The sequence below is a fragment of the Hemiscyllium ocellatum genome, chromosome 32, assembly GCF_020745735.1.
Source record: "Hemiscyllium ocellatum isolate sHemOce1 chromosome 32, sHemOce1.pat.X.cur, whole genome shotgun sequence".
Classification (NCBI taxonomy): Eukaryota; Metazoa; Chordata; class Chondrichthyes; order Orectolobiformes; family Hemiscylliidae; genus Hemiscyllium; species Hemiscyllium ocellatum.
Window position 1 is genome coordinate 50998812 of NC_083432.1, and position 11936 is coordinate 51010747.

General features: G+C 43.5%; 1 protein-coding gene across 1 annotated transcript; it reads left to right on the forward strand.

The window, feature by feature from the left end:
* The first annotated feature begins 5794 nt into the window (after positions 1 to 5794).
* LOC132830819 (telethonin-like) lies at positions 5795 to 8018 on the forward strand. The gene is made up of 2 exons (XM_060848690.1): positions 5795 to 6002; positions 6995 to 8018. Exons 1-2 carry the CDS (start codon positions 5884 to 5886, stop codon positions 7398 to 7400), a joined length of 525 nt encoding a protein of 174 aa, XP_060704673.1. The 5' UTR covers positions 5795 to 5883; the 3' UTR covers positions 7401 to 8018.
* The last annotated feature ends 3918 nt before the right edge of the window (positions 8019 to 11936 follow it).

Below are 11936 nucleotides of genomic sequence, written 5' to 3' on the forward strand. Positions count from 1 at the left end.
GGTCTTATTCACTCCCTAGTTACCCTTTTGTCCTTAATTTATTTATAAAAACTCTTTGGATTCTCCTTAATCCTATTCGCCTAAACTATCTCATGTCCCCTTTTTCCCAGCTACCATCAGTTCTGTCAAAGGGACATCAGACCTGAGATATTAACTCTGAGCTGTCTCCACAGATGCTGCCAGACCTGCCAAGCTTTTCCAACAATTTCTGTTTTTGTTTCTGATTTGCAGCATTCTTAGTTCTTTCATTTTTATCCTTTTAGTCACCTGTGTATGTACAATTTTTATTTACTTTGGGATGTGGCATGTGGAATGTGGGTATTGCTATCTTGGTCAGCATTTATTATCTGTCTCTAGATGCCCTTGAGAAGGTAAGGATAACCTGCCTTATTGAACTGTTGCAGTCCACCTGCTGTGGGTTGACCCATAATGCCCTAAGGGAGGGAATTCAGAGATTTGGACACAGCGACAGTGAAAGAACGACGATACATTTCCAAGTCAAGACACAAGTGGCTTGGAGGGGAACTTGCAGGGGTTGGTGTTCCCATGTATCTGCTGGCCTTGTCCTTCTAGATGTAAGAAGTTGTAGGTTTGGAAGGTGTTGACTAAGGAGCAATGGTCTATATCTGAATATCTCCTTGTGAAATATTATCTCCTTGATGACAGAATTTGGTTGATGCTGCCTGCGTGAAGCACTTGGACGTATTTTATCACTTTCAAGGTGCAAGATAAATATACATTGTCATTTCATTTGTTGTCTTCCAGATCAGAGTAGATCTCAGGATTGAAGATCAGGTTATAGTCTCAGTTAGATCTGTAGCTTGGGATGGGATGCTGTTAAATTGTCAGCATGATTAAACCCACATATTAGGAATTGTTCCTTCACCTCCTGCACCTGCTGCCTCTGGGGAGATCTTATCCATTTCAGTTATCAGCTTAATGCAACAATAACTGACATGGATTTCAACAACTCTCTGTGATTACATTATAAAGATTTGATAAAGTGAAGAGGCACTGAGCTATTCTGAAAGTGTTAACATCATTACACAGGATGGTCAACACATTTCCTGCACTCATACATCTCAATCTAACTGAACTGACAAACAACAGATACAAAACAGAGTTGGGAAATAATACAGTTATAGATTTTAATAGATAAGAAAATTGTCACGAGCTGAATTGTGTTGCTTGAAATAGCAAGCAGCGCATGTCTCATTGCTGAAAAACATTTTCCAGTTAGGGTTAATTGGACATTCACTGTCCTAATGTGATTGAAGAGACTTCTGACGTGACACAGGCTCAACACATTTTATCTTTTATTAGCTTTCCAGCAGAAAGTACCTTCTTGATAAAATTTGTGTTTTGCATACGTGCTAAAAGCATCTCCTCCCTCCCGCAACAAGATGCTGAGGGACATGTCCCATGCAGTGTCATTGCTGGTTCTCTGTACTGCACCATCCATGTGTCATGCTCCCTCTGTCCCATGTTTTAAAATAGTAATGGAAAAGGATAGACCAGATCCAAAAGTTAAAGTTCCAAATTGGAGGAAGGCCAGTTTTCATGGTAATAGGCAAGAGCTTTCAAAAATTGATTGGAACGGATGTTTGCAGGTAAAGCAATGGCTGGAAAATGGGAAGCCTTCAAAAATGAGATAATGAGAGTCCAGATACAGTGTGTTCCTGTTAGGGTGAAGGGCAAGGCTGGTAGGTGTAGGGAATGCTGGATGACTAAAGAAATTGAGGTTTCAGTCAAGAAAAAGAAGGAAGCGTATGTCCAGTATAAATAGCAGAGATTGAGTGAATCCTGAGAAGAGTATAAAGGCAGTAGCAGTATTGTATACTGAAGAGGGAAATCAGGAGGGCACAAAGGAGACATAAGATAGTTTTAGCAAATAGGGTTAAGGAGAATCCAAAGGGATTCTACAAATACGTTAAGGACAAGAGGGTAACTAGGGAGAGAATAGCACCCCTCAAGGATCAGCAAAGCCACACACGTGTGGAACCACAAGAGATGGGGTAGTTACTAAGCAAGTATTTTACATCAGTGTTTACTGTGGAGAAGGATGTGAAAGATATAGAACATGGAGAAATAAATAGCAACATATTGAAAAATGTCCACATTACAGAGGAGGAGATGTTGGATGTCATTAAACACATAAAGGTGGATAATTCCCCAGGACGTGATCAGATTTATCCAAGATCTCTGTGGAAAGCTAAGGAAGTGATTTTGGGCCCCTTGAGATACTTATATCATCAATAGCCGCAGGTGAGGGGCCAGAAGACCAGAGGTTGCCTAACGAGGTGCCACTGTTTAAGAAAGGTGGTAAGGAAAAGCCAGGGAACTATAGACTGTGAGATTGAACATTGATGGTGGACAAGTTGTTGAACAGAATCCTGAGGGATAGGATTTACATGTATTTGGAAAGGCAAGGACTGATTAGGGATAGTCAACAAGGTTTTGTGCATAGGAAATTATATCTCACTGACTTGATTATGTTGAAAGTCATACAATACCAGGTTATAGTCCAACAGGTTAATTTTGAAGTACAAGCTCTCCTGTCAGGTAATTAGTGGAGTAGGATCATAGCTATCTGATGAAGGAGCAGCGCTCCAAAAGCGTGCACTTCCAAATAAACCTGTTGGACTATACCTGGTGTTATGTGATTTTTAACCTTGCCCACTCCAGTCCAACACCAGCACCTCTACATCATAACTTGATTAAATGTTTTGAATAAGAAACAGAGTGGATTATTGAGGGCAGAGCGGTGGATGTGATCTAGATGGACTTCAGTAATGCATTTGACAAGGTTCCTCATGGTCTAGTGGTTAATAAGATTAGATCACATGGAATACAGGGAGAACTAGCCATTTGGATACAGAACTGGCTTGAAGATAGAAGACAGAAGGTGGTGGTGGAGGGTTGCTTTTCAGACTGGAGGCCTGTGACCAGTGGTTTGCCACAGGGATCAGTGCTGGGTCCACTGCTTTTCTTCATTTATGCAAATGATTTGGATGTGAACATAAGAGGTATGGTTAGTAAGTTTGCAGATGACACCAAAAGTGGGGCTGTTGTGATCACTGAAAAAGATTACCTCAGCATACAAAGGGATTTTGATCAGATGGGCCAATGGCCAAGGAGTGGCAGATGGAGTTTAGATTAGATTAGATTACTTACAGTGTGGAAACAGGCCCTTCGGCCCAACAAGTCACCACCGACCCGCCGAAGCGCAACCCACCCATACCCCTACATTTACCCCTTACCTAACGCTAAGGGCAATTTAGCATGGCCAATTCACCTGACCCGCACATCTTTGGACTGTGAGAGGAAACCGGAGCACCCGGAGGAAACCCACGCAGACACAGGGAGAACGTGCAAACTCCACACAGTCAGTCACCTGAGTCGGGAATTGAACCCGGGTCTCAGGCGCTGTGAGGCAGCAGTGCTAACCACTGTGCTGCCCACATTAGATAAATGTGCTTTTTAAAAAGACAAATCAGGGTAGGACTTATACATTTAATTGTAAAGTCCTAGGGAGTATTGCTGAACAGAGAAACCTCGGTGTGTAGGTTCATAGTTCCTTGAAAGTGCAGTTCCAGGTAGATAGGATAATGAAGAAGACATTTGGTATATTTTCCTTTATTGGTCAGTGCATTGAGTATAGGAGTTGGGAGGTCATATTGTGGCTGTATAGGACATTGATTAGGCTACTTTTGGAATATTGCGTGCAATTCTGGTCTCCCTGCTGTAGGAAGGATGTTGCCAGGGTTGGAGAGTTTGAGCTACAGGGAGAGGCTGAATAAGCTGGGGCTCTTTTCTCTGGAGTGTCGAAGCCTGAGGGGTGACCTTATGGAGGTTTATAAAATCATGAGGGGTGTGGATAGGGTAAATAGACAAGATCTTTTCCCTGGGGTGGGGGAGTCCAAGTCTAGAGGGCATAGGTTTAGGGGAGAGAAGAAAGATTTAAAAGGGACACAAGAGGTAACTTTTTCATGCTGCGTGTATAGAATGTGCTACCAGAAGAAGTGGTGGAGGCTGGTACAATTGCAACATTTAAAAGGCATCTAGATGGACATATGAATAGGGAGGGTCTAGAGGGATATGGGCCAAATGCTGACAAATGGGATGAGATTAATTTAGAATATTTGGTCGACATGGATGAGTTGAACCAAAGAGTCTGTTTCCATACTATATATTTCTATGACGCTATGACTCTGAGTTGAAATCCTCTACTATCACTACTCTATTATTTTTTAAACTTCCTGAAATCTGCCTCTGTGCCTGTTCTTCTATTTCTCTTAGACTGTTAGGGGACCAGAAGGACATTCCCAGCAACGTGATTGATCCTTGTTCGTTATTAAGTTCAATCTTATTGAATGTATTGTGGAAATCGAAGCATAGTACATCTATACACTTCCCTTTATCATCAGCACATATTATTCCTTCAAAGAACTCCAAAAAAATGAGTAAAGAGTGAGGTTGTAAGAGCAAGAGGGATGTTTTCAATTTTACATTTTAATTTTTAACCTTTGACCCCAGTGCATAAGTCTTGGGGCAGATTTTCTGCCCAGCCCATCTCAGCAGCTGACAGTCCCTTTGGCAGATCCTGCATCAGCCAGGCATGCCCCAATACAGCCTTTCAGCTCTCCAAGCGCCCCTGACCCACCCTGAGCAAACATTTGAAGTTCAGTGGGTGAGGAGAGGAGAAGGGGTGGGGGCACTTTTAAAGCACAGTTTTATGAAGCTGAAATTTCTCCCAATTCTGTGAATCTGACCAGAAATGAAAAGTGGGACCCTAATATTTGTCTTCATACTTCTGGCTAGTGTTCTGTCATGCCTTAATGTCTCCCTCTTTACTTTGTGTTTTTTTTAAATTATTTTGCACAGTTTCAGACCTGCCACCAAATCATGTGGAAACAGACATAATATATTTTCTTAAATGTGACTGTCTGTAATTTTCTTAACAAGCCCTCGACAGTGCAGCGCTTTCCTACATTGTTTCTTTCCCATCGAAAGTTAATTTCCTGAGTGTTATGAACTATAAATGTCAGCCACTGCATGTATATTTGAGTTATCCTTTACGTTAATTTTCCACTTCATTTTAGCCCACTCTGTTTATTATATCCCACAGGAGTCTTTCTTTTAAGTTTAAAACACTAGTCTTAGACTCATGCTTCTCTCCCTCCAACTAAACATGGAACTCACTCATGTTATGATCACTATTATCAAGAGGCTCTTTTACTATGAAGTCGTCAGCTAATCATGCCTTATTATGAATGATCAGATCTATTATAACCTGTTCCCCAGCTCCAGAACATGCTGCTCCAAGAAAGCTGTCCCAAAAACACTCTTAAGATTCCTCTGTCACACTCCCCTTGCTATTCTGACTGGGGTTTACTCACTCTCTGGGAGAAGGTGTCAGAGAGGAGAGAGAACCAGACGAGAACATGATTCTGTTTTTCTCATTTTTGTCTTGGTGTGAAAGCTCGGGGCGGAGGCGGATTCAGTCGGAGCTTTTCGAAGGGAACTGGAGAGAAAATTTTCGAACAGCTCCCGGAGCTGAGAGTCTCATTGAGCAGAAGGGCTGGCCCACGTTAGATGGAGTGAATGGCCTCCTTCTGTACTGATTGTGATACAATCCAGAGTGCGGGGACAGTCTGGAGCCGGCCCTGCCCAGTCCCTGAGGCTCTGACAACATTCCTGGACTCAGCTGTCACTGATCCCAGCTCCGGATTAAATGCGGATTCCGGGTGATAACACGGCCCGAAAATAGCCCCCATCCGGGGCCGATATAAACCCGGCCCTGCCCCACACACACACACAGACAGAGACAGGGAGCGGCTCTCAATCCATCAGCACAATCCCTGGGAACAGGCTCCGGCTGCAATGGAGCTGACACCGTTTGCTGTTCTGAACTGCTCCCTGTGTGAGGATAACAGCCAGAACAGGGAGTTTTACTCTGCTCAATGGGAGGATCAGATCATGAGAACTCGACCTGAACACTGGTGAGTTTACACAGAAACTGCGCCGATCCGTCCCGCTCTCATCGCTGAGAGAGAGCATTGGCTGCAACTTCAGAGGCTGGGACAGAGAGAGAGAGAGTGAGAAAATAGAGAGAGATAAAGAGACAGGGAGAAAACAGTGAGCTGAAAAAAAAAGCGATAGAGAACATACAGAGAGAACAGAGAGAGAAAACAAGGACAGAGAGATCATACACAGAGAGAGAGAGAGAGAGAGAGTGCAGAAATGCCCAGGGTGAGTCGGCATCAGGGAGAGAGAGGAAGTCAGACAGAAGAGAGAGATAAACCAGCAGAGAGGGGGGCACAGGAAGAGAGATAGATGAAGGGAGAGAGGAATGTCACAAATAAAGTGCAAGAAAGAGAAAAAGGAAAAGGGGCATAGAGGGGCAGACAGAGACCGAGCGAGGGACAGCTAGAGAGAGAGAGAGAGAGGGCAAGAGAGAGGAAGACACAGACAGACAGACAGAGAGTTAGTGCAGGACTGAAAGAGACCAGGTCAAAGAGAAACAGGGACAAATGCAGACAGAGACAGTTAAAGAGAGATGGAGCAAAACAAAGACAAAAAAAAAGAGACATAGGCAGAAAAATGGGCAGAGAGAGTAAGACAGAGACCGAGTCTCCGAGAGGAGAGCCAGAGAGAGAGGGACAAAGAAAGAAAGGTGCCGGGAGGGATGGAAATAGAGCGCAAGTTAAAGGCAGAAAGGGGGGAATGTCACAGAGAGAGAGAGAGAGAGAGAGAGAGGGTCACAATCACCGACACTCAGACACAGAGCGAGACACTGAGAAAGAGTGAGAGACAGAAAGTGGAAGAGAGGGAGAGGATATAGTGAGAGAATTAGACAGAGAGGTAGAGAGGTAGAAACAGAGTGTGAGTCACAGAGCAAGGCTCCTTGTTAATGATGAGAATATTGATGAGCTGTTTGTGTGGCTCCAGAGAAAGCTGGGTTTGCTGAATCTGCCTGTTCCTTCTCTGGCAGGTGCACTGTGAGTGAGCTGAATGGTGCCCAGAAGGAGAGTTATGACAGGAGATCCCAGGTGACCTACTTGGTGCAGCGAAGCCCGGCCAACCTGATGAGGATGGGCTGCCTGGGGGAGAAGCTCACTGAGTACCGCCTGCCTGCCCGCAGCGTGCTGCCATTGGCAATCTTCACACCGACTCAGATCAGCACGAAAATGGAACGGGCAGTGACTCCCCCAGAGCTGAGGGGGGTCATGGAGTTCGAGTCGGCTCTGAATGGGAGATGTCAGGACAAGAGAGAGGTCTCGGACATCACCAAAGAACTTCCTCCGGTCATACAGCCTGTCAAACTGGATGGCAAGAAACCTGGCATGGTTCAAAGATCCCTGTCCAGATCGATGTCCCAGGAGGCCCAGAGAGGCTGAGAGTGATGGGGAATGGGGTTGTAGATGGATTGAGGTGTAGGTAGTGGTTTGGTACAGTTTGCAGATTTATCAGGGTGTGACTTTAGAAGAGTAACAGATGATCAAATTGAAAATAATTTTTTAAGGGGTTGGCAGGATCAGGATTCTCTGGATGGTGGAGTCGAGGTTATGGGCAACCATTTATACTGGGATGAGGAGAAACCTCTTCAGTGTAATATAAATCTTAGGAATTTTCTATTCCGGGGATTGTGAGTCCCGCAAAATGAATGAAGGGAGATGGGGACAGTGCAGTAAGTTAGAGTAAAGATAAATCAGTGAAGGTGGAGCAGGTTGGAGCTATTCTTGTTCCTGGTCAGTGCACCCTCTGACTTAGTGAGCAAGGGCTGGCAGTTAGGAAAGGTTCAGGAAGTTCTGAATGTAATTGGAAGATTGGAAAAGAGAGGCGTAGAAAACATGGGTGTGTGAGTTATGAGTGTACTGAAGTTATTGTTGACTTACTGCTCTAATATAAGTCTATAGAATCAATAGGTCTTTTGTCCCAGAAGTTTTACTTTAAAATATCATAGTTTTGTATTGACTTTTAGCATTGAAATAAAATCTGATAGAACTTTGACTGATTACCTGATGTTCGCCCTGCTCTTCACCACTCGGAGTACACTCAGTTGGAGGCTGCCATCTTCACAGTTACCAATGACACATCAGTACACAGCAGAGAATGCAATGATCTAGAGCAATTACACTGTAATACTACACTGCATCTTCCTCTAATGCCTCTCCATCACTGTCCAGCTGAGTAAGGCTGTCATCATCTGGTCTGGTTTTTATCCAACTGTGGCCAGAGAATCATTTGCAATAGTTTCTCTACCTGCCCCTACGCTGTTGTCTCAGGTGTCACCTACTTATGCCGTCTCCACTAACACTTCCCCTCAATGACAACATCCTAAATACAAAATCAGGTTCCATACATACACCAGTGGCATACAGCTCCTCATCAACAGGACACCCCCCTCAACCATCCATACTCTCTCACCCTGCTCCCACATGCACATACACACACACTCCCCCATCCCACTTCCAAATACACACACACTCCTCCACCCCGCTTCCCCACACACAGAAACATGCACACACCCACATGCCCCCATCCCACATGCACATTCACACACACTCCCCCATCCCAGTCCCAAATATACACACATTCCCCCATCCCACTCCCAAATACACACACACACACACTCCACCTCCCCCCCCACACACATACACACACCCACACTCTCCCACCCAACTCCCCCACACACACAGAAACATACACACACACTCTCCCACCCCACACAGAAATGTATATGCACACATACACACACACACACATTCCCCCAACCTGCTCCCTCATGCACACACAGACACTCTCTGCCCTGCTCCCCCACTCTCAGACACACACGCGCAGTTCCCAGAACCCTTTTCTGATATCCAACACTGAATGAGCAGGAATTTCCTCCAATCTTGTGAAGACCTAAACAACACTGCCTACAGTTCCCAATACAAACTCTACCCCACAGCCATCGACTTAATCTCTCTCCCTGGAAACTATTTGAGATTAAAACAAACTCTTTCCAGTCTTAATGTTATATTTGATCCTCACTGTGAGTGTCTGACTCTATGTCTCTATGATTGGCAATTTTCACTTCTGTGACATCATCTGCTGTGGCCTGTCTCTGCTGATCTGCTGCTAAAGCCTTCACTTACATCTTTGTGACCTTTTGGTGACTATTACAATGCATTCCCTTCTGCCCTCCTGTGTTCTAATGTCTGTATACTTAAGTGTATCAAAACTTTGCTTTTTGTGCCCTGTCTTGTGCCAAGTTGGTCACTTATCATCCACTTGCTGACCTACATAGGCTTACAGTCAAACAATGCCTCAACACTAAATCTCTCATCCTTGTTTTCGAATCTTTTCCCAGCCTCATACCCTCCCTACCTCTTTAACCTACTTCAGCCCAACCACCATCCGAGATGACTGCACTTTCCAACAATTGTCTCTTGTGAATTCCTCATTTTATTGTTCTATCATTGGCAGATGTCCCTTCAACTTCTGGACTTCTATCCCTAAACCTCTCCACCTAATTCCATCTCTCTGTTATCCCTCAACTCATTCTTTAAAGTCTTCCGCTTTGACTGAGCCTAATGTCATTTAAGCTCCTAATGGGTCTTGTTGCCAAATACTGTCTGATTATGCTCCTATTGACTGTCCTATCTGTTTAATACATTTTAGGTGGTATATAAAAGCATGGTACTGCTGTACTTGTCTGATACACAGTGCAGGTTGTGCTATGGTTGTTGTTTATCAATGTTCACATGATATTTCCAGATAAAGCACAGTCCAGAGAGTGAAAATTCAATTTAATGGATTTAGGGATTACACTAGAAAAGGTCAAGAATTTGGCAATTTGCCTGATTCTTGGTCAGAAAGGCACTGAGCCATGAAGCAATGAAAAAAAAAGCCACCAGTGTACAGAAATCACCATGAGAAGGCACACTGCATATACAGCAATCTCCCTGAGATCAACAGGATCTCTGCTGGAGGAGAAGATGAATTCTCCACAGATTTAGATTTCAAAGTATCATTATTTATTAAATTTTGATATAAAATTTACCTAGTTATGGATTTCATAGAAATGCCAGTCCCTGACATTAGGTAAGGACCAATCTTTCCTCTTGTTAATGCAAGTCTTCCAGTCTAGTTTATTTTGTTCTGATGTGGTCTAACTCTGTCTATACTGTGCTGTTTATACTCAGTGATGTGCAGCTCCATTATATCATCACAAAGTTACTCCAAGGCCCTAAAGTTCCTATACAACACCCTTCCCCAAGATTTTCTCCCCTGTGAAAAACATAGATTGACAGTTATAGACACTCTCAAATAAGTTCTCTGGATTACTTCTTTTTACAGCACATACTGTCCAGATTTTCCTTATCCATCCCACCCATTCCCAATTCTTTGCCTTGGTTCATCTTGTTTCAGTAGGTGGATTATCTGAGCAGATATAGAAACAAGAGGTAAATTTGGTGATCTCGCATTTTCCCTGCTGCTTCTGATATATCAGAGATTCAATCAACCTGGCTGAACTGGAGATGTGTAAAGAAATTATCAGGTGGTTACATGTCTTCAGCTACATTTGTAACATCGGATGCTGTGATAGACCACCAAAGAAGAAATGAAGTCATCATTGCATTGCTCTTCATGTGAAGAAACTTTACTCCTATTCAGTATTGATGTTTTCTTCAAGGCTCTGTTTAAGGTTCTGAATGGACGTGTCAAGTTGAGAATCGCACCTTCTGGCAGTGACTTATTTGTGACAATGAGTTCATTGTTGGTGGAGGGTTAGACAGTTTTTGCTGATGTAGGATTTTAAACTACATAGAGTCACAGAGACATGTAGCATGGAAACAGGCCCTTTGGTCCAACTCATCCATGCCAACCAGATAACTTAATCTAGTCCCATTTTCCAGCATTGGCCCATATCCCTCTAAACCTTTCCTATTCATATTCCTAAAGATACCTTTTAATTGTGCTAGCTTCCACCACTTCCTCTGGCAGTTGATTCCATACACACACCAACCTCTGTGTGAAATGGTGCCCCTTAGATCCCTTTTAAATCTTTCCCCGCTCACCCTAAACCTATGTCCTCTAGTTTCCCTACCTTGGTGAAAAGACCATGGTCATTCATCCTATCCATGCCCCTCATGATTTTATAAACATCTGTAAGTTCACTCCTCAGCTCCAAGGCTCCAGGGAAAACAGCCCCAGCCTACACAACCTCTCTATAGCTCAAATCCTCCAACCCTGACAACATCCTTGTAAATCTTTTCTGAACCCTTTCAAGTTTCACAACATCCTTCCTGTGGCAGGGAAACCAGAATTGCATGCAATATTCCAAAAGTGGCCAAATCAATGTCCTGTACAGCAGCAACATGACCTCCCAACTCCTGTACTGAATGCACTGACTAATAAAGACAAGTGTACCAAACACTTTCTTCACTATCCTATCTACCTGGGACTCCACTTTCAAGGAACTATGAACCTGCACTCCAAGGTCTCTTTGTTCAGCAACATTTCCCAGATCTAGCCATTAAGTGTATACGTCCTGCTTTGATTTGCCTTTACAAAATCCAGCACCTCACTCGCAGCACTCTAAAAGCTCGCACTTACAAATAAATCTGTTGGACTCTAACCTGGTGTTGTGTGATTTTTAACTTTGTCCTACCTATGAGCCAGTCCTGTATCTAAATAGCTAGTTCTCACTCTATTCCATGTGATCTAACCTTGTTAATCAGTCTACAATACGTAACCTTGTCGAACGCCTTACTGACATCCATATAGATCATGTCCACTGTTCTACCTTCATCAATTCTCTTTATTACTTATTCAAAACCTCAATAGTTAACTAAAAGATCCTGTCTAATAGATTTCTTTGGACTTCATTTAGTGTTGTCACAAGCAGTACATTGTTCAGATGACAGTTCTGTCTCCTCTGCTCA